At 43.3% G+C, this 23,444-nt stretch overlaps 1 protein-coding gene across 3 annotated transcripts; it reads left to right on the top strand.

Moving 5' to 3' along the window:
- Positions 1–131: 131 nt before the first annotated feature.
- Positions 132–17,075, top strand: CALR3 (calreticulin 3). 3 transcript variants are annotated; one of them, XM_044998551.1, is made up of 9 exons: positions 134–383; positions 2,208–2,309; positions 5,629–5,832; positions 6,618–6,712; positions 9,605–9,814; positions 10,808–10,921; positions 11,006–11,149; positions 15,353–15,445; positions 16,671–17,074. In XM_044998551.1, exons 1-9 carry the CDS (start codon positions 293–295, stop codon positions 16,836–16,838), a joined length of 1,221 nt encoding a protein of 406 aa, XP_044854486.1. In that variant the 5' UTR covers positions 134–292; the 3' UTR covers positions 16,839–17,074. The 3 variants fall into 3 exon arrangements, with proteins under 3 accessions (XP_044854487.1, XP_044854486.1, XP_044854488.1); XM_044998552.1 differs by lacking the exon at positions 10,808–10,921 and having other exon boundaries at positions 132–383; positions 16,671–17,075; XM_044998553.1 differs by lacking the exon at positions 5,629–5,832 and having other exon boundaries at positions 136–383.
- The last annotated feature ends 6,369 nt before the right edge of the window (positions 17,076–23,444 follow it).

The following is a 23,444-nucleotide window of genomic DNA, read 5'->3' as shown; positions in this document are numbered from 1 at the left end:
GTGCCGGATAGTCCGCCCGCGCGCCTTCCCGGCTCTAAACCAATCAGAGCCCTCTCCACCCTGAGGCGCGAGATTACGAACCAAACAGCGCCCGAGTTGACGAGAGGATTTGGACCAATTAGTGCCTGCATTGGCGTGAAGCGCGAGGGCAAGGACCAATCAACTGTGACTCCGTCGTGAGGCTCGAGGGCAGGCAGGCGCCGGTAGATTAGCTGGCGACAGTTACAGTTGTTCCCGGGCTGCGCGGCTGAATCCTGCTTCCCTGCCGGGGGAGAGCGGAATCGGCCTAGAAATGGGGCCGCTGACCCGCGCCCTGCTTTTCTGGGCAGCGCTCAGCGCCGCCCGCGCCGTCGTGTATTTCCGGGAGCAGTTTATGGACGGAGGTGACGAGTAGGGGGGAGGAGATGGGAGAGGGAACGAGGAGAGTCCTGTGAGGAGGGGGGATTGTGACCAAGAGGTTGGGTTGATAGGTGGAGCTGAACCTGTGTGGGGTAGGGTCAGTGGGAAAGTGCCCATTGATGCCCCCAGGTCACTGTGGTCTGTGAGTCCTGAGGGGACAGGGAGTATCCAAAAGAGATTAAGGGGAGAGTTGCCAATTTTCTAATCACACAAAACCGAACACCTCTGCCCTGCCTCACCCCTGATGCCCCACCCCCCACTCAGTTCCTCCCCACTCCCTCACTTGCTCTCCCCAACCCTCACTCACTCTCACTGGGCTGGGGCAGGAGGTTGGTGTGTGGGAGGGAGTGAGGGACCTGTCTGGGGGGGGGTGGACTCTGGTGTGGGGGCCAGAGATTAGGCGTTTGGGGGGGGGCAAGAGGTGGCTCTGTGCTGGTGCCAAGGGGGTTGCAGTGCGGGAGTGGGCTCATGGCTGGGACAGGGGGTTGGGGATGAGGAAAGGTATTTGGGCTCCAGCCGGGTAGCGCTTACGTCAGGTGGCTCCTGGTTGGCAGTGCAGCAGGGCTAAGGCAGGCTCTCTGCCTGCCCTGGCTCCATGCTGCCCTTGGAAGCAGATGGCATGTCTGACTCCGAGGCACGGGGTAAGCGGGAGGCTCTGCACGGCGTGTGCTGCTTGTACCCTCAGGTGCCACCCCTACAGCGCCGATTGGCCGTGATTCCCAGCCAATGGGAGGTGTGGAGCCAGCGCTCGGGATGAGGGTAGTGTGCAGAGATTTCCTGATCGCTCCTGCAGCTAGGGGCCGCAGGAACATGCTGGCCACTTCCAGGAACTCTGTGGGGCCAGGGTAGGCAGGGAGGCTGCCTTTGCACTGCTGACTGGACTTTTAATGGCCCAGTCAGCGGTGGTGACAAGAGCTGCCAGCTGCCAGGGTCCTCTTTCGACCGGGTGTTCTGGTCAAAAACTGGACACCTGCCAAACCTAATTAAAGGGGATGTCCAGGGTGGGGAATTTCTAAGGCCTTGAGAGTTGGGGGTGCAATTCCTGTTGGGTGAATGGAGAACCCCAGGTTGGGGAGATGTTTTTTAGAAAGGAGTGATTCCTAGGGGATGTGGGAAGAGTCTGGGACTCTGGGAGAGGTCCTGGATAAATAGGTAACTCAGTTCAGCCCTTCTCAGCATACAGAGTCTGAAGGGGTTATTGCATAGGGATTATTGCATATTGTACTGGCTCCAGATTAGAGGCAGCAAATTTGTGTCCCACACCACCTTATTAAGCAGCCTCCTGTCTTGAATACATCTCACTGTGTTCTGCTGTTTTCAGTTCAGATCCACTTCACTGGGAGTCCAGATCTGCCACTTCTTGCCCTTTGAGAAGTTGCTGAAGACACTTTTACCTCTTGATAGTGGGAGCCTATCAGAATTTGCCTCCACTTTTTGCTTTCAAAATTTCACTCAATTCTTTATAAGTAGTTTCACCTTTCTTTCCCTGAAATAAATGCTTTAAAAAAAAAAATGAGTGTGAACAGTCCATTACTCTTCTGCCATGAGTGCAGGGGACTGGATTAGATGACCTCTTGAGGTCCCTTCCAGTCCTATAATTCTGATTCATTTACTCTATAATAACAAAAGGTAATAATGAGTAAGGGAACAGATTTCATTTTCAAACTTCTGAGTTTTTGTATATAACAGTATGTTTCAAAAAGATTTTTAAAATTTGAAAAAGACCTTGTCTGTGTCATTTTAATTTATTTAGTGGCCTAAAGTTTTCTATTGGTATCAGATTACTAATATTTAATATTATTTAACAGTTAAATGGCAAGACAGATGGATGAATTCTCAATATAAATCAGATTATGGGAAATTTAGATTAACAGCTGGGAAGTTTTATGGAGATGCAGTCAGAGATAAAGGTTTGTGCATTTCATTTAAAATGTGTTGTTAGGACTGCATACATTGTTAATAATTGACACGGTCTTGAAATCTTGTACTCTTTTGGCTTCCATGACTCTGTCTTCTCCTGGTTCTCTTCCTAACTCTCTCATCTCTTTCTTCATTGTGTCCTTCAGATGATCCTCCTCATTCACCTTCCAGCTTTATGCAGGAGTTCCACAGGGCTCTGCCCTTGGTCTCCTTCACTACATCTTATCTTTGAGTAATCTTATCTGCAAACATAAATTCAACTACATCTGGTGACTCTCAGATCTACCTCTCTACTCCATCTTTATCTCCTGTACAAACTAAAATATCAATCTGTTTCTCTGACATCTCCTTGTTGATGTCTAGATATCAGCTCAAGCTCAACATGGCTAAAGCAAAGCTCCTAATCTTTCATCCAAGCCATTCCTTTTAACTCCTTTCTTGATCACTGTGGATGGTGACAGCATCCTGTCTGTTGCTCACTCAGGCCCCTAACCTGGAGGTCATCTACTGTATGGATCTCTCTGTAGGTCTTCACATCCAAGCTAAATCTTACTGATTTTTTTTCTGCATAATATAGCTAAAGTACATCCACACAGCTAAAACTCTTGTCTATGCTCTCATCTTGCGTCTTGATTACTGCAACTTCCTTAACAAATGCAGTGTTGCCCTGCTCATATCCATTCAGAAAGTTGCAATAAAGATAATGTTATTGCCCCATTATTTTGACCGTGTCAACCATCTCTTCACATCCCTCCACTGGCTCCCCATCTCAGTCACATCAAATATAAGAAGTTGCTTGTTTTCACTTTCCAGGCCCTGCATATTCTGTATTCACTCTACCTATCATCTCATTCACTATCAAGCTGTTGATTCTCACTTCTGATTGGCCCATGATGCTAGCATCCATTGCCCACTTGTTAAATGTTTAAATAAGCATGTTTGTGTTTTCTCCCATGCTCCCCCTCACACTTGGGAGATGCTTGTATAAACATCTGCAAAGCCACCTCATTATCTGCATTAAAAACCCTCCTCAAAACTCTCCTTTACTGTGATGCCTACAAAAAACTTGACAATGATTAGGCTGCTGGTGTGTTGATACCACTGCCTATCATGCTGACCAATATTGTCTCCTTGTTTCCTTGTATTCCTCTGTTTGTAGCCATCTGTTGTCTCTGCACTTATATTTAGATTGTAAGCTTTTTGGGGCATGGACCATCTTTTTTGCTCTGTGTTTGTACAGCACCTACCACAATGGAGTCCTGATCCATGACTAGGGTTCATAGGTCCTCCGGTAACATAAATAAATAAAAATAATAAGTAATATAAACCCACATGCATTCTCGGCACATTTAGAGATTTCATAAATAAAACTGAGGAGTTTCATATAAGACATTATAAGGCTTACGTGAAATCCATAAAGTGCTTACATACTAGAATGACAGAAACATCTAAGATAGGTACCATAGAAGGAAAACATAAGAATGGACATATTGGGTCAGAACAAGGGTCCGTCTAGCCCAATATCCTGTTTTCTGACAGTGGCCAGTGCCACATGCTTCAGAGGGAATGAACAGGACAATTTACTGAAAGATACATCCCCTGTCTGGCAGTCACAGGTTTAGGAACACCAAAAGTGTGGGGTTGTATCCCTGACCATCTTGGCTAATTGCCATTAATGTACCGATCCTACATGAATTTATCTAATTCTTTTTTTAACTCACTTATAGTTTTGGCCTTCACAACATCCACTGACAATGAGTTCCACAGGTTGACTGTGCATTCTGTGAAGCAGTACTTCCTTGTTTGTTGCCTATTAATTTAATAGGGTGATCCCTGGTTCTTGTGGTATGTGAAGGGGTAAATAACACTTTCCAATTCACTTTTTCTTTACCATTCGTGACTTTATAGACATCTATCACATCTCTCCTTTGTCATCTCTTTTCTAACCTGAAGAGTCCCAGTCTTTTTAATCTCTTCTCATATGGAAGCTGTTCTATACCCCTAAGCATTTTTGTTGCTATTCTTGTACTTTTTCCAGTTCTAATACATCTTTTTTGAGATTGGGTGACCAGAACTGCACACACAGTATTAAAGATGTGGGCATACCATGGATTTATATAGTGGTGTTATATTTTCTGTCTTATATCTATCTCTTTTCTAATGGTTCCTAATATTCTGTTAGCTTTTTTGACAGCCGCTGCATGTTGAGCAGATGTCAGCAAACAATCCACAATGACTCCATGATCTCTCTTTCTTCAGTGGTAACAGCTAATTTAGACCCCATCATTTTGTATGTACTGTTAGGATTATTTTTTTTCTATATGCATTACTTTCCATTTATCAACATTGAATTTCATCTGCCATTTTGTGGCCCAATCACAAGCAGTTTTGTGAGATTCCTCTGTAATTCTTCACAGTCAGCTTTGGACCCTAACTCTCTTGAGTCATTTTGTATCGTCTGCAAATTTTGCCCCCTCACTGTTTGCCCCTTTCTCCAAATCACTTATGAATACATTGAACAGCACTGGTCCCAGTTCAGATCTTTGCGGGACCCTGCTATTTACCACTTTTCAATGTGAAACTGTTTTTCCTTCCTCTTTATTTTTTATATTTTAACAGTACTGATCCATGAGAGAACCTTCCCTCTTATCTCATGACTACTTAGTTTGCTTAAGAGCCTATGGTGAGAGAGAGACCATGTCAAAGGTTTTCTGAAAGTCCAAGTACACTATATCCACTGGATCACCTTTCTCCCCCTGTTTGTTGACCCCCTCAAAGATTTCCTCATGTTTATGGATCACTTATGATACAAATTAAAAACATGTTTTCCTGTTTGTTTTTTACACAAATTATTAATTCACATAAGTGCTAACTTTTTTGTGATTTCATTTAAAACTGTGTCTAAGTCATTTTTTTGCATGTGATGTTTTGTCAATGTTTAAAATTGGCTGATTTTAATACATCTAGCATTAGTTTGGTGAGGAAAATGATAAGGCTAAATTCTACTGTTGATTACACTATTGTAAAGCCAAAGTAAGTTTAGTGCCACAGAGTTACTTTGAATTTATAACAGTGTAAATGACAGGAGAATTTGTCCCCTACTTTCAATTTAAATGAAGAAAGCTGAATCCATGAGTTTTTGCACCCATCCAGTTGATAGATTTTTAAATAAATATTAATTTATTTGCCTTTACAGAGATGTCCTGCATTCTTATTCTAATATAATTAAAATTTATGATTTTAATAATAGCAGATGAAAACAAAACATAAGCATTGTGTTACCATATGCAAATATTAATGTCTTTATAGGTCTACAAACTAGCGAAAATTCTAAATTTTATGCCATTTCATCACGATTTAAACCATTTAGCAATAAAGGAAGATCTCTGGTCATTCAGTACACAGTAAAACATGAGCAGAAGATAGATTGTGGTGGTGGATATATTAAGATCTTTTCCTCAAACTTGGATCAGAAAAATATGAGTGGAAATTCACAGTATTACATTATGTTTGGTGAGTTTAGTTACATGTGCATTGCTAAAATATTGTCACAATAGCTGCATAGTTCTTCAAAGACAGATCTAGAACTGGTACAGCGAAAGATTTAATACAAGACTTTCCTAATAAGATAAAAATCCTGTGACTGGTCAGCAATTCAACATCTCTGTGGTTCAGATATTTTTAAGCATGAATTGTCAAAATACAAATTGAAATTAGAAATGATTTAACATTCTTAACTGATTAAGGGACACAAATGAAAGTGTTTAGAGTGTTTTTAGAATTAAGCCAAAGGTCCAGTAAGATTATTTCAGTCATAGGGCTTTTGATAATCCCAATGATGGTCCAAAATTTGCCCTCATATATTCACATGTAACTCCCATTTAGTCACTGGGAATTGGACTTGTGTATCTCAAAGTAAACTTTGGTCCAAAGACTTATCAGTGAATAGCCAGTCTGGCACACTGATAGTTCTATCAATATGTCATATGATATAAGCTATGGGTAACTGCAGTTGTTAGTGGATTTCTATATGATTTTTGCCTGTATTAGGACTGCAGGAGAATCAAGCCCTAAAACAATGTTTGGTTAGTAAAATCAGACTTTTTTTTTTTGAGGCAGGTCTAGAGATTGGAAGAGAAGCAATGCAAGCAAAAATGGGAATCCATCAAGTGGCATGTAGAATTGAGGGCTGTCTATTGGCAGTTTAAAAAAAAAAGAGGGGGGGGAGAAAGACATGAGATAAGCAAACTGTATATGTATAAAGAAGTTAACAACAGACAGTATGAAATTTTTTGTAGGACCAGATATTTGTGGATCTGAAACAAAGAAAGTCCATGTTATTTTAAATTACAAGAGTAAACCACATCCAATGAAGAAACGAATCAGATGCAAGGTAAATGCTAGAATATAAAAGTTTTAAAGATTATTAACTAATTTCAGGAATTTCAAGTTAAAGTTCACCTAATAGCTGCATTTAGATAACTTTAAAGAGGCACTCTCACTAAATAATAATTTAAAGATCTGTCATATTAAACACATTATGGAGGCACTAGTTACAACTCAATAGTTAAGTTTGAGTTCCATTTTGCATTTAAAGCAGGGATTCAACCTCATTTTTTTTTGTTTGAAAAATATGTTCTTCCAAACTTACATCACTTATATCAGTGGTTCTCAACCAGGGCTGCAAGTACCCCAAGGTGTACACAGAGGTCTTCCAGGGGGTACATCAACTCATCTAGATCAATGTTTTGCAACCTGAGGGATGGTGACCCTCCCAGGGGGGTCATAGGACAGGTTTAGGTGGCTTGCAAGTGCAGGGCTGGCATTAGGGGGTGGCAAGCAGGGCAATGCCATAGGCAGCCCTGCAAAGCTAAATTATATTCTTCAACTCAAGCCCCAGTGGAGGCTGAAGCATGTATCTTAGTTTCGCACGCCCCCTGTATCTTTTAATTGAGGTGAAACTTTGGGTATGCAGGACAAATCAGACTCCTGAAAGGGGTACAGTATGACTTATATGAAAAAAAATCTAAAGTCTTAAAAAAAATAATTTAATCTAATTTGGGACTACAAACATTACAATGATTTACTCTTGTTGTATGGTTATCACATGGCATCACTACAGGGAAGACTTCAGGCTGCTTTAGAACAGGGGTGGGCAAACTTTTTGGCCTGAGGGCCGCATCGGGTTTCATAAACTCTCGTTAGGGGAGGGGGTTGTGGCCCGGTCCCCACCTCCTATCTACCCCCCCCCGGGACTCCAACCCCCCCTGTTCCCTGACAGTCCCCATGGGACCCCTGCCCCATCCACACACACACACACGCTCCCTGTCCCCTGACTGCCCCTGGACCCCCACCGCCCCATCCAACCCCTCCTTTCATTCTTGACGGCCCTCCTGGGACCCCTGCCCCATCCAACCACCCCTTCTCCCTGTCCCCTGACTGCCCCCCAAACCCCTGCCGCCCCATCCAACCCCCCTCTCCTTCCTGACTGCCTCCCTCGGTACCCGTGCCTCCATTAAACTCCCTGTTCCTTGCCCCCCGACACCTATCCACACTCCCGCCCCGACCACCACCCCGAACTCCCCTGCCCTCTATCCAATCCCCCCTGCTCCTTGCCCCCTTACTGCGCTGCCTGGAGCACTGGTGACATTACAGCCGCCGCCACCACGCAGCACAGAGCATCAGGTCAGGCCGGGCTCTGCAGCTGTGCTGGAGCGAGCTGAGGCTGCGGGGAAGGGGGAACAGCAGGGGAGGGGCTGGGGGCTAGCCTCCCGGGTCAGGAGCTATGGGGCCGGGCAGGACGGTTCCGCAGCTCTGCTTTAGAACCTTATATTGTGCATTTCTTAGTTTAACATGTTTGAATTTCTAATTTAAATTCCTTAACTGAATTTCCTGGATTTGTAATGCTTTCTTTTGGTCAGGGCCGGCTCCAGCTTTTTTGGTGCCCCAAGCAGCGAAGAGAGAGAGAGAGAAAGAAAGAAAGAGAAGGAAAAAAAAGCTGCGATCGGCAGCACTTCGGCGGCTGCTCTACTGCGCCGCTTCATTCTTTGGTGGCAATTCAGGGGCTGGTCCTTTCCTCCAAGAGGGACTGAGGGACCCACCGCTGAATTGCCGCCGAAGACCCGGACATGCCACTCCTTTCCATTGGCTGCCCCAAGCACCTGCTTCCTGCGCTGGTGCCTGGAGCCGGCCCTGCTTTTGGTATAGTTACAACATCCCTGTAATGCAGGGGTTCTCAAACTGGGGGTCAGGACCCCTCAGGGGGTCACGAGGTTATTACAGTGGGGGTCGTGAGCTGTCAGCCTCCATCTCAAACCCCGCTTTGCCTCCTGCATTTATAATGGTGTTAAATATATTTTAAAGTGTTTTTAATGTATAAAGGGGGTCGCTCTCAGAGGCTTGCTGTGTGAAAGGGGTCACCAGTACAAAAGTTTGAGAACCACTGCTGTAATGTTTTTCACCCGTAAGTTACTGATAAGTACTTTCAACCTTAACTCATCTTCGTTTTTGTCTGGGATATAAATTAGGAAGGTTTTTTTTTTATTGTGGTTGTTTTTTGTTTTATATACCCTTTCCATCACTATCCACTCTATGCTCTCTATATTATAATGCTTCCTATGGCCAAGCCGGGATAGACAGTGCTTACTCTGGACTCCATCAGTCCTGCTCTGACTGCCACACAGAAGAGTAAGCCAGTAATAGTTCAAAGCTTTCCCTCCTGCCCCTTCATGCCATTTTAGTTTAGAGTCAAGACAGAGACTTTCACAAAGGGGGGAAAAGTTCAGATGTTTCACATTTAAAATGACTCAGTTACCTTTTTCTCTTGCTGCTTTTTCAAATGATCAGATATATTTCGTGACTTGAACAAATATTTTTAATTAAATTTTTTTATCTCGTATAATCCTGCAAACAAATCATAATGGCAAATTTATGACAACAGTCATTTCAAAGGCAAGATTTAAGATGCCATTCACAAAATGTTATGTCTTTTTACTGCAGATCTAAGCATGAGAAAATGGCTATAAAGGGAGAAAGCTCTTATTCAAACACATATATTTAAAAATAGCAGGGGAAACGTACAAGATTGCTGGCAAAGTAGATTGCTTTTTGTATAAATATCTTTTCATGTTTAGCCAATATAAACGTCCTTGGGAGTTTTTCTTGTTTGAGCCTGTTTATAATGGATTTTCTGCTGTAATGTGATTCTGATGCAAAACTGGTTCTAAAAGCTACATGTTTTAGTGATACTTCTAAACATTTAACTTCTTTTCTTTAAAATGTATAGGTTGATGGATTCACTCATTTATATACACTAATTTTAAGACCAGATCAGACTTATGAAGTAAAAATTGATAATGAAATCATTGAATCGGGCAACTTAGAAGATGATTGGAATTTCTTGCCACCAAGGAAAATAAATGATCCTACAGCAAAGAAACCCAAGGATTGGGATGATGTACCCCAAATTGATGATCCAAATGATGTCAAGCCTGAGGTGGTTTCTTTTTTCTGAATATTCCTCTGTCCTGTATTTTTGAGGAAGTACATAAATGTCAGAAATATCTGATTATTTCATTCAAATTGAACCCAGATTTGTTACAACTGTCATATAATCAGATAGAGCTACTTCCAGTACACAGCGAAATTGAACCTGAAGAAACTTTTCTGGCCCAAGATGTTCTCTGTGCATAGCAGCTGCATGTCATGGAAATATGATTATTTAACTCAGAAGTGCTTTGCAAGGACCCTAAATTGGGAGATACCCAGCTCCACTGCTGCACATCTTTGTACCAAAGTTGGCCTGTTATCAAGCCTAACAGAAAGTGCCCCATCCATTCCTCAAATATATACACTATGTTAATAACTGAAATTTTCTTTTCATTTTAAAAATTACATGACAAGATGATGAGGGTTGCCTATATGAGGAAAGGATCAAATTGACTTTAATATGTTTTGGATTAGACCTACAGTGAGTTGCCTTACCATGTTAATTACAGCCCAAAACAATTAACCCTCTGTTAGCCTATTTATATGAGCAATCTTCAAAGGTTCAGATTGGGTAAACATGCATAATGGGGTTAGGATTTAATCTAAAGCCCCTTCCAGCAAGCCCAACTTCTAACAATTCAGGACACAAATGACCAGGAGAAGAGACTGAACCCAACTCTCTGATTTGGCATTGCCTAATACTACACTAGGCCACCCCAAACTTTAACAGTAAATCAAAGTTCTAAATATAAATTTTAATATTTTCTAGTTTTCCCTTTTTGTCCAGATTATGCAAAGAGCACCTTGATATCTGCTGAATTGGTCAGTATGTGAGGGTTTCCTTTTCCTGAAAAGATCATCTGTTTATTTTATTAAAATTATATGATAAAAATTTTTTCACAGCTGAATTGTTTGGGGAAACAATATGGCATCTTGCCTCATAGTAGGAATATAAAGCCCAGATAATTTTACTTCCTTTATCTTCTGGATATTTTTAAAGGATTGGGATGAACCTGAATACATTCTGGATACTAGTGCTGAAAAACCTGGAGATTGGGATAATGCAACAAATGGAGAATGGCAACCTCCTATGATCAAGAATCCACTATACAGAGTATAAATCATTCTATTTACGTATAACATGTTCAAGTTGACTATTCTTTTGGTGACAGTATTCAGAACATGTGGTTTGTTACAGGGTGAATGGAAACCAAGGAAGATTGATAACCCAAATTATAAAGGAGTTTGGCCCTGTCCACAGATTGAAAATCCAGACTACTCACCAGACTTCAATATCTATAGCTATGAGAACATTAGCATAATTGGACTAGATCTTTGGCAGGTCAGTTTGTGATGAACTGGGAATGTTTTCTCTGAATACAGTGTTGGTGCCTCAGGTTCCCCCATGCAGTTCTTAAGTATCCAGGTGGTGGGATAAGGGTGTATGGTTGCTGCAGAGCAAAGGGCCTGTGTACCTGAAGGCCTGACACTCTATCTTCTAGCAACTGATGGCCTGGGCACCTCCTCTGCAAAGGTGCCAGCTGAAGGTGTTGGAGACAAAGAGATCAGGTGACCTCCTGGCCTGGAAAAGAGACAAAGCCCAGAGAAGGAGGGGCTGGAGGTGGGTTTTCAGTTTTGAAGCTGGCTGGAACATAGAGAGGGACACCCCAACGGGGCTTGGGCTTCCCAATGGGGCTGTGGCCTCCCTGGTGGCCCCAGATGGACCTAACTAAAGGGGGTCCTGCTGTCTGTGCCTGCAAGACCTGTCTTGAACTGTGTTCCTGTTGTCCAAATAAACCACCTGCTTTACTGGCTGGCTGAGAGTCATGGTAAATCGCGGGAAGCCGGGGGTGCAGGGCCTTCTGTCTCCCCACACTCCGTGACACAGTTGTTCTTAATTATTACAGAAACTGGAAATTAAAGAGCTTCCTGTCCTTAACTATGCAACAGTGTGTTCTGCCCTTCCATATACACATCATCTACTTAGTTGGGAGTTAGATCATGCCTATGTTTTTAACATACCCTCATTTCAATAGGTATTTTTAGCCATTTGTTTGAATCATAATTATCTCCAGATGTACTAACAAATGAGGGACATAAACAGTTCTACTCAACTGATAATTTCATAAATGCTGTTATGAAGTATGTGCATGTCTTTACACATTCACAAAGCAAATGTTTTATTAAATTTTGTATTAAAAATAATTTTGAGGATTTATAACTTGGTTTTAGCATAGGAGCAGAGTTGGTCACAAATATTTGTATATTTTTTATAGATAGTGGTAAAAGAAATCAGAATATTTGTTGAATAAAAGACTGAACTGTTTTAAAGAGCTCCATTCTTTTAAATATAACAGGGGTGGCCAAACTTACTGACCCCTTAAGCTGCATACAATAATCTTCAGAAGTTCGAGAACCAGATGTGTCTGCTGGGACTCAGGGATTCTGCCCTGCAGTGGGGTGGTGGGCCTAGAGGCTTCAGCCCTGTGGGAAGTGGGGTCTTGGGGCTTCTGCCCTGCTCCTGCTGAAGTCCTGAGCCCCAGCAGGCATCTCCCACAGGTCTGAAGCCCTGAGACACCTCTCCCCATTGGGCAGATGCTCCTAGCCCCACCGCCCCACAGCAAGACAGAAGCCCTGAGGGCTCACCTCCCCCCCCCCTCCGGGATCTGGTAGGGGAAGATGGGGGGGAGGACCTCCGCGAGCTGCACTTTAACTGTAAAAGAGCCACATAGGTCTCGTAAGCTGCAGTTCAGCCACCCCTGAAATCTAATTTCCATTGGAATTCCAGTTGATCACTGAGCCCCTTGCCTTACACAATCCAAAAGTACTTGTTCTGTTTTTCTGGGTGTTTTTATCACCTCTATCAAAGTGATAGTTTGCTATCCGTTCATGACATTGCTTAAAAACATTTTTGTCTGAGTTAACTTTAAGCATTCTGTTTCTCAGCTGTTTATTCACTTCATTTAATTTGCGTATAAGACAAAGTGAAAGCATTTTAACATAATTGGGTTTATTTCTATAGCTATACTATATATTTCAGTGAATGCACCATCTCAGCCAAGTCACCTTTGTAAATGAGAACTTTTTCTAAGCAGATTATATCTGATAAAGATTGAATAGAGTACCTTTATTTATACAGACATCAAGGCAGAAACAATATATAGGTTTTATTGTTTTTATTTACTATATTCATTTAAAAAAATATAATAATGTAAACAGTGCAGGGAGAAGAGAAGGATAAACAAACAAGCTAGGTGAGGTGTATAAATTATTGCCCTGATTTTCAGAGGTATTGAGCAACCTCAGTTCCCGCAGAACACAGTAGAAGCTACAGATGCTCTGTTTGCAATGTACATTTGAAAATTAGGACATCCATATAAACACAAGATTGAGAAGCAAAGTCTAGAGTGGGAAGGCAGGAGCAAGGAGGACCTCTGCTACACAGACAGTATAATTAATCCACTTTAACAACTATGCCTGAACATGGCTTAAGCTATTGTAGACAAGTCAAGTAATAGAATTAGGGTTGTCAATCGCAATTAACTCAAAAAAATTAATCACGATTAAAAAAATTAATCGCGATTAAACGAGCTTATAACAATAGAATACCAATTGAAATGTATTAAATATTTTTGGCTTAAGCTATTGTAGACAAGTCAAGTAATAGAATTAGGGTTGTCAATCGCAATTAACTCAAAAAAATTAATCACGATTAAAAAAATTAATCACGATTAAACGAGCTTATAACAATAGAATACCAATTGAAATGTATTAAATATTTTTGGATGTTTTCTACATTTTCAATATTGATTTCAGTCACAACACAGAATACAAAGTGCACAGTGCTCACTTTATATTATTTTTTATTACAAATATATGCACTGTAAAAATGATAAACAAAAGAAATAGTATTTTTCAATTCACCTCATACAGGTACTGAAGTACAATCTCTTTATCATGAAAGTGTAACTTACAAATGCAGATTTTTTTTTTTGGTTACATAACTGCACTCAAAACCAAAACAGTGTAAAACTTTAGAGCCTACAAGTCCACTCAGTCCTACTTCTTATTCTGCCAATCTCTAAGACAAACAAGTTTGTTTACATTGACAGGAGATACTGCTCCCGGCTTCTTATTTACCATGTCACCTGCAAGTGAGAACAAGCATTCGCATGGCACTTTTGTAGTCGGCATTGCAAGGTATTTACATACCAGATATGCTAAACATTCATATGCCCCTTCATGCTTTGGCCACCATTCTAGAGGACATGCTGATGATGCTCAGAAAAAAGTGTCAATTAAATTTGCGACTTTACTTCTTGGGGAAAGAACTGTATGTCTCTTGCTCTGTTTTACCCGCATTCTGCATATATTTCATGTTATAGCAGTCTCGGATGATGACTCAGCACATGGTCGCTTTAAAAACACTTTCACAGCAGATTTGACAAAACGCAACAAAGGTACCGATGTGAGATTTCTAAAAATAGCTACAGCACTTGGCCCAAAGTTTAAGAATCTGAAGTGCTGTCCAAAATCTGAGAGAGACGAGGTATGGAGCATGCTTTTAGTAGTCTTAAAAGAGCAACACTCTGATGTGGAAACTACAGAACCCAAACCATCAAAAAAGAAAATGAGCCTTCTGTTGGTGGCATCTGACTCAGATGATGAAAATGAACATGTGTCAGTCCGCACTGCTTTGCATCAAGCAGACCCCATCATCAGCATGGAAGCATATCCTCTGGAATGGTGGTTGAAGCATGAAGGGACATATGAGTCTTTAGCACATCTGGCACATAAATATCTTGCAACACCAGCTACAACAGTGCCATGTGAATGCCTGTTCTCACTTTCAGGTGACATTGTAAACAACAAGCAGGCAACATTATCTCCTGCAAATTGTAACCAACCTTGTTTGTCTGAGTGATTGGCTGACCAAGAAGTAGGTCTGAATGGACTTGTAGGCTCTAAAGTTTTACATTCTTATTTTTGAATGCAGGTTTTTTTGTACAGAATTCAACATTTGTAAGTTCAACTTTCATGATAGAGATTGTACTACAGTACTTGTCTGAGGTGAATTGAAAAATACATTTTTGTTTTTTACAGTGCAAATAATGGTTAAAAAATAAATAAAGTTAGTACTGTACATCTTGTATTCTGTGTTGTAACTGAAATTAATATATTTGAAAATGTAGTAAACATCCAAAAATATTTAAAATAAATGGTATTCTATTGTTGTTTAACAGCGTGATTAGTTGCGATTAATAAATTTTTTAAAATCGCTTGACAGCCCTAACTAGAATTGCGGTCTAAAACAACAAATTTTGTTTAAACAACTGAAGACAAGGCCTTGGATTCTGGAGCATAGTTCTGCAACAAGGGTGACTTCCTTAGCAAATTCTGCATCAACTTCGAGGAATACATGGGGCCTTGTGTACAGGAAAATATTCAGTAATATCCTGATTAAGTAACAACCAATAAAAAGGAATAAGATTAAAATTATGAACAGGGAACATAAATAAAATGTGATTTTTGTTTTCCATTGCAGGTGAGAGCTGGAACAATTTTTGATAACTTCTTGATCACAGATGATGAACAATATGCAGAAGACTTTGGAGATGACACCTGGGGTGAAACAAAGGTAATGGATGAGCTCTTCCCCACCCCGCCCATTCTGGCCCCTTTTTGCAGGTAAAAGGGCTGGAATAGTACAAAGGGGTCCTAAAATCTCTGTATCTAGTCAAGGCAAGGATTCCCCTGCTTCAGACACTGTGGAAGATAGCCATAAGTAGGGTTACCAGATAGTAACTGTGAAAAAACGGGACAAGGGGTGGGGGGTAATAGGCGCCCATGTAAGAAAAAGTCCCCAAAAATGGAACTGTCCCTTTTAAAAACAGGACATCTGGTCACCTTAGCCATAAGGTTGCCTTCTGTGGACCCCCTCAGAAGCCCTGGTGAAGTGAGTATGCTGGGGAAAGGGTCACAGAGCACATAGTGCTGCAGATAATCAAGACTGCACTGCAGCAATAAAGTAGCTCCAGCAGGTTGTTCTTAGGAGCCTCTTTGGCCCTTGGAGCAGCCTAGGGTCAAGAGACCACAAGGTTGCTAAAAGCCCCAAGGAACTTACTTTGATATTTTTTTCTAGAATAGTGCCAGGCATGTAATCTATGATTCAATAATTACAATAATAATAATTAGATTATTCATGTACACTCCTGCAATCCCATTGACTTTTATAGGGTTGTACTGAGGTCAGACTTTAGCCCTAAGTTACTAATAATTTAGGGTTTGTTCTTTCTGGAATAAATGTCCTGTTTCTGCTGCCTCCCGTGGCCAGCGCAGCCTTACAACAGCCTCCCTATGGCTGCAAATGGGTTGCTCTGCAGCCCAGAAAAGCCATAATGCTGAACACTACAGCCACTCCTTCTCCTGTCCTCCACATGTTTATTCCTGCTTCCAGCATGCCCGCTATGGTGGGGGCAGCATAGAGCATGTCAGCCCTATGCAACTTCTGCCCTGGGGACAGTTTTCCCTCTGGCTGTTGAAGCCCCTTTTGCTGCTGGAGAGCTCTATAGGGGCCAGGGACAGAATCTGGCCCCCTGTATTCTTGTAGCAGATCTTCCATTTTAAGAAAACAACCAATAGTTCAACAACCATTTGCTGCTAAAGTATAATCTATGTGTGTAGTTTGGAAAGATGGTTTTGTAAGGAAGTTTAGATGCCTATTAAAAATAAAGGCCCTTACAATTCCTCTATTGGCAAACTCCCTCCTGTTGACTTCAATGTAAATTCAGTACACAGAGGGCTGGCAGAATTGGACCCAAAATAACATTTACTGTGAACTGACCTTTTCATTATTTCTTCAGGACCCTGAAGAGAAAATGAACATAAAACAGACTGAAGAAGAAAAGAAAAGGGAAAGGGCAAAAGAAGAAAAGCGTTTTAGGGCAAGGTTTAACAGGAAGGTCGAAAAGCAAAAAGAATCTGGAAAGGCTAAATTGAACAGGATAACTGTGAAGAAGGAGGAGCTTTAATTCTTATTTTAAAAGACTTCAAAGAAATCTCTAAAGTTTGGCTTTTCTCTAATTTGTTGTACAGAGGTTCAGATATATTCTTAATAGCTAATTGAAAGTAATATTTAAAACTACTTCTAATAAAACTTTGCTAGAACTATTCATTTTTATGAGATTTAAATATATATATTTAGCACAGGAAGATATTAAGAAAATATGTTTCCTGTAAACAGAACATGGAATTGAAAGAATTCAATAAAAAAACTTACTAAAATATATTAAATTACATATTTTGTATTTGAGTTAGGATTTGGTATATATTTCTAAAAGAAGGGCCATTATATTTCTCTTGATGCTGTTGGCATACAGTATGTTCCTCTGCAGCGAGAAGTCTTGTAATCAACCTCTTTGGCACTAGACTGTTTTATACTTTCATCATTAATATTAATGTAAAATACATGAAAATTGTGTTGTGAAATTCTCCCTTCATCACAAAATTTGTATCCAATGTTGTGCCTATGTCGGTCCCAGGATATTAGTGAGTCAAGGGGGGGGTGAGGCAATATTTTTGATTGGACCAACTTCTGTTGGTGAGAGAGACAAGCTTTTGAGTTTACACAGAGCTTGAAAGCTTCTGTGTCACCAACAGAAGTTGGTCCAATCAAAAATATTACCTCACCCGCCTTGTCTCTTCATCACAAAAGCTTTTTCAAAAATAACTTTTTTCAAAGACAGCATTCCTGATCTGTGAAGTATATTTTGCCACATAACATTGTACAAAGTCTTAGGCCTTGTCTACACTACAGGACTATTTCGAATCTACTTAATTCGAATTTGTGGATTCGACCTTATGAAGTCGAATTTGTGTATCCATACTAAATACACTAATTCGAACTTCTGAGTCCACATTAACGGGGCCGGCGTCGACTTTCGAAGCGGTGCACTGTGGGAAGCTATCCCACAGTTCCCGCAGTCCCCGCTGCCCATTGGAATGCTGGGTAGAGCCCCCAATGCCTGCTGGGGGAAAAAATGTGTCGAGGGTGGTTTTGGGTAACTGTCGTCATTGAACCGTCAATCACGCCCTCACTCCCTCCCTCCCTGAAAGCGCCTGCGGGCAATCTGTTCGTGCACTTTTCTGGTCAGTGACAGCGTGGACGCCACAGCACTGCAAGCATGGAGCCCGCTGCGATCCTCGCCGTTTTCTCCTCCTCGCACTTTATCGTCCACCTCTTCCACATTCAGCTGCTGAGAAATTGGGCTACTTTTCAATGGTTCTGCAAGCACTGGGGGACCATAGGGGACGTTTTACCAACATGAACGTCGTATGGCCGGGCAAGGTTCCTGATGCGTGTGTTCTCAGGAACTGTGGGCTGCTCAGACGCCTGCTGGAAGGTAGTTTCTTCCCGTACCACGAAATAACTGTTGTGGATGTGCATATGCCTATAGTGATCCTCAGTGACCCAGCCTGCCCGCGAATGCACTTGCTCATGAAGCCCTATACAGGCGCCTGGGACAGCGACAAGGAACTCTTTAAATAGCAGCGAGCAGCGTGACCTGTGACTGTTCAGTTTCTTTACAGAGAAGCTGAACCTGCCCCTGTTTCTTTACCCAGTTACTGTTGACTCTCCTCTTCGGTTAAATACCCCGTTCTCCCCGTTTCCTCCACTTCCAAGACACGTGTAAAAATAAAATACATGTCACACTGTTACTGAGGAGAGGTTTCTTTATTCATGACTTTTCGTTAAAGGGTCGAAACTGGAACGCAGACTGCGGTGGGTAGGGTGTGCGCTGATGTAAAGACCGCCTCTAAACTCAAGGAATGACAGGCTCCTGCTCCTACAGCGGTCCGCATTGCCGGACTGCTTGTTTCAACGGAGCCTGCCATCCCTCCTTTTTGGGATTCTGTGTGCGGGGGGCTATGTGGCCTTGTGGCGGAGGAGGACGGATACAGATTCCTCTGCTGCGTGACTCAGCGGTCCACGACAAGGACCGCTGTATAAGATCTGTACCCGCCCTCCCCCGCTAAAAAGTCACATCCCCACCGCCCACACAGAACCTGGAAACCACCTCCCATACCGACCACGGTGCCTGCTGACTGCACTGTGTGTGTTACCCGCTGCTGATCCGGCCCCCGTGTCTGTACCCTGCGAAAGGTGCCTGTCCTATGCAATTAGCAACGCACTTCCCCACGCACCCCATTCAAACACAGTCTTTAGTGAAGAAACATGACGGAAACAGTACTTAACAGCAAAGTATTTTTATTACTTAAGTACACAGTTATGGGATGGGACTGGGACTGGGACTTGTTTGAGTCCGGAAGGGAAGGACTTATGCAAACGTAGGGTATGAGAGCTTTTGGTTACTTGAGCACTCTGCTGGGGTGCAGTGACAGTATTCACGGCCCAGGGCGGGCATCCTCCTGGTTATTTGGGGTGAGGGGGGTATGTGACTTTGTGGCGGGGGAGGGCAGTTGCAGAGATACTGCCGGGGGCTCTGTCCTGCAGCGGTCCTGCAGAACATACACAAGTCGCCGGAGCGTGTCCGTTTGCTCCCTCAGTAGTACAAGCATTGCTTGAGTCGCCTGCTTGTGTTCCTCACGCCACCTCTCCTCCCATTCGCTGTGTGAGCGCTGGTACAGAGAGACTTTCTCCCTCCACTGCCTCTGCTGGTCCGCCTCGGCTAGGTAGCAGCCCACACATTCATCGAAAATCGTGTCCCTTGTCTTTTTCTTTCGCCGCCTAATCTTCGCCAGCCTCTGCGAGGTGGATGCTGTGGCAGGTCTGGAGACAGGTCTGGAAGCTGTGAGATGGGAAACAGTTAGTTAATTCCTTGCAATGATACTTTTTTGCGAACAATTAACTGAGTCTAGGCTGTCTCTGTGAATTTTTTGTTGAGACCCCTGTGCCTGCTGTTGCACAAATCATTTGCGCGGTGGATTCTGGGTAAATGTCGCCAGTCATTCCTTCCTCCGGGAAAGCAACGGCAGACAATCATTTTGAGCACGTTTTCCATGAAATGCCCTGGCACACGCCATAGCGTGGCAACAATGGACCCTTTTTTGCCTTTTGTGTATGTCACCGTATGTGTACTGGATGCCGCTGACAGAGGCGGACCAGCAGCGCTACACAGCAGCATGCTTATGCTTTTGTATGACAGCAGCGATGGTTACCAGGCATACTGCACCGTCTACCATACCATGAACTGGTAAGAAGACGGTACTAAGATGGTCATGGTTACCTGTCCTTTTGCACTGCGCCATTTGGTGCTGTCATAAGTGCCCCTGGTCGATCAGCCAGGGGCGCAAAAGCAAAATTTGGGAATGACTCCCCGAGTCAATCCCTCCTTTTTGGGTATCTAAAAATAGAATCAGTCCTGCCTAGATTATGGGCAAGTGTACTAGAGAACCACTGTATCATACAACCAGAGACCACAGCTGCTCTCTGTCCAATCCTGCATAAATTTTGAGCAGAACGCTATTCACAGGGTGTGCTCCTGAAACAACCCCAGCTGTTCATTCCGTTCTTCCCCCAGCCTTCCTGGGTTCCAATACCATTGTCCCCCCACTTGTGTGATGAAGTAATATAGAATGCATGAATAAGACACAGGTAGTCGTTTGTGAGAAATGAGTGGAAGGAAGCCTCCAGCTGCAATGATAGTCCAGAGATGACATTAAGGGGTGTGGAGGAGGGAGCCACTCATCCCTCTGCTAGTCCAGGGGCAATTGAATCTTTTCTTTACAATGAAGGGTGGGGGCTGATGGAGCTCAGCCCCCTGTTGCAATGATGAGGACGGTTACCAGCCATACTGCACCATCTACCATGAAAAATTAGCAACAGGCGCCCTTGACCGACCTGTCCCAAGCAAGTTGGTATGGTCGTTATGGTTACCAGTCCTTTTGCACTGCCCCATGTGCCAATAGGCTGATGATGAGGATGGATTTCCATCTTATTGTACCATCAGCCATCCATAGCGTGGGGGGAGCAAGGATGTTGGTGTTGAGTGCTGCACCATCGCGTCTATCTGCAGCATTCAGTACAGATACGGTGACATGTAAAAGAGTCAACAGAGGATTGTTTTCCCTTTAACTTCTGGGGGTCGGGGGGTGCGTAAATTGCCGAGCTATGCCCCGACCCACCGCGGACACTGTGTTTGACCCTAGAAGCATTTGGAGATCAGCTAAGAATGCAAATGCTTTTCGGAGACAGCAGGAACTGTGGGATACCTTGCGTCCTCGTTCCCCCCTCCCTCCATGAGCGTCCATTTGATTCTTTGGCTTTCCGTTACGCTCGTCACGCAGCTGCGTGCTGAGTCTGTGCTATGCCGTCTGTCCGTTTATTTATTTAAAATACTTTGGACCAGGCGTAACGTAACATTTCTTCCCCTACTTAGATGCAGGAGTCTCTGAGCGAGATCACCGTGAGGACGGGCACTGAAGGAGATAGAGAGCGCATGCTGCGTGAAATCTAGCACGAACCACGGACCTATGCAGCCGTGCTCTGGGAGGCAGTGCTCCCTGAATACCGCATGAAAGCCTCGCGCGGAAAAGTGTGCTATCACGGAGCACCCAATAAGGCAGCTCTCCCCAGGAACCTCCTGCTGATGCTTATCGATTAACGGCAGGAGAGCTTCGTGGCGTTCTCCCAGGAGGATTTCTGTTCTATCACCATATATACAGAGACCTCCTTTTCACACACTTCAGATTCCTGTTATATTAAGAATAAAAGTTAACATGGTTAAAGCACTTACCGACTGCTCCTACCCCTGATTCAGGATCCGGGTTCCTGGCCGGGGAGGGTTGGTAGGGGATCTCCGTGACGGTGATGAATAGATCCTGGCTGTCGGGGAAACCAGCATTGTAAGCGCTATCGCCTGCCTCTTCCTCCACAAACCCTTCCTCATCTTCCCCGTCCGTGAACATCGTCGAGGAACTGTCCGTCAACACTGTCCCATCATCAGAGTCCATGGTCACTGGTGGGGCAGTGGTGGCAGGCTCCGTAGCGTCCGTTGGCCACTTTGATTTTTTGGTAGCCTTGTCTGGGGTCCTTGGTTTTCACGCGGCGATGCATTGCATGATGGCTGTATCCTCTGTCTGTATCATGGCTTTGGAGACCTTCTCGTAGGTCTTTGCATTCCGTTCGTTGGAGCGCAGCTCCGAAAGCACAGACTCCTCGCCCCACACACCGATCAGATCCAAGAGTTCCCGGTCAGTCTATGCCGGGTCCCTCTTTCTATTCAGAGATTACATGAACTCCTCTGCTGGAGAGCTCTGCATTGCTGCCGGTGCTGCGGAGCTCGCCCCGATGTGCAACCAGAACGTCAGATTCAAACCGCCCAGACAGGAAAATGAATTCAAATTTTCGCGGGTCATTTCCTGTGTGGCTGGGCAGAGAATCCAAGCTCGGGCTGCTGTCCAGAGCGTCAACAGAGTGGTGCAGTGTGGGATAGCTCCCGGAGCTACTAAGTTCGATTTCCATCCACACCTAGCCTAATTCGAACTAGCCATGTCGAATTTAGCGTTACTCCACCTGCCGGGGTGGAGTACCAAATTTGAACTAAAGAGCCCTCTAGTTCGAATTAAATGGCTTCCTGGTGTGGACGGTTGAGCGGTTAGTTCGAATTAACGCTGCTAAATTCGAATTAAAGTCCTAGTGTAGACCAGGCCTTAATGAAGAAAGAAGGCTTGAAGAACTTCCATAGTAATTATGCTTGTGTCATAGTTATAGGGCTAGCTGCTTCCCTGGTCCCTTTGTAGTATCTCTGTATGCACCTTCAGACATGCCAGGCCTCATGCCTTCTGGGAGTGGAATTTCACAATTCTTCTACTCCTAGACCAGGCCTTGGCCTATAGAACCCTGTGTATGTACTGTTCTTCCCCTGCAGGGACAACTTAGTTCAGCGTGCTGCTCTTCCTTTTCGGAGTCTGTGACCAGTGATATACAGTGATGAAACACCTTTCTTAAAGCAAAAAATGTATTTATTTTGTTGAAGGGACAAACCTTTTTAGAGAAAATAATTTTAAAATAGCAAAAAGTCTACATGCAAATCTATCTAACTTAAAGGCTTACTATTGCCTGAGGTAACCTAGGCAGGTCTAACTTCTTCAAAGTGGTTCCTTTGTCTCAGTTCTAGCTCTCCTGAAGAACCCTCTCCTGAAGAGTGGCCCTTTTAAGCCTTGTTATAGACTTTTTATTCTCCTGCATTTCTAGACTTCGACCCTTCTGGTCAAAACCACCAATGTTAGGCTCAATTGACAATCAAGCCAGAGTCCTTGGAGCCAGTGTTTCTGGCATTGTCTCTTAACAGCCCTCAAGTGTTTGCTAAGGAGTGACTAAGTAAAGGCAATGTTGCCTCATGTATAGAGCAGGATTCTCCTCTTGGCTCTGCTACTAGCCTGTGGGTAACTTTGGGCAAGCCATGTCACTGCTCTGTGCCTCAGTTTTCCCCATTTGTAAAACGGGGATAATGATACTGACCTTTATAAAGTACTTTGAAATCTACCGATGAAAAGTTCTAAATAAGAGCTGAATACTATCTTGAGCCATTCTTTTCCTCTCTGCTTGTTTTTCTTGACAGACTCCTGTCAAGTTAAACCTATACTGTCCTGCTGAAAACACCCCAATAACCAGG

This window comes from Mauremys mutica, chromosome 24 (genome assembly GCF_020497125.1).
Source record: "Mauremys mutica isolate MM-2020 ecotype Southern chromosome 24, ASM2049712v1, whole genome shotgun sequence".
NCBI lineage: Eukaryota > Metazoa > Chordata > Testudines > Geoemydidae > Mauremys > Mauremys mutica.
The sequence above is the reverse complement of the archived record's forward strand: the minus strand, read 5'-3'. Positions and strand labels throughout refer to the sequence as shown.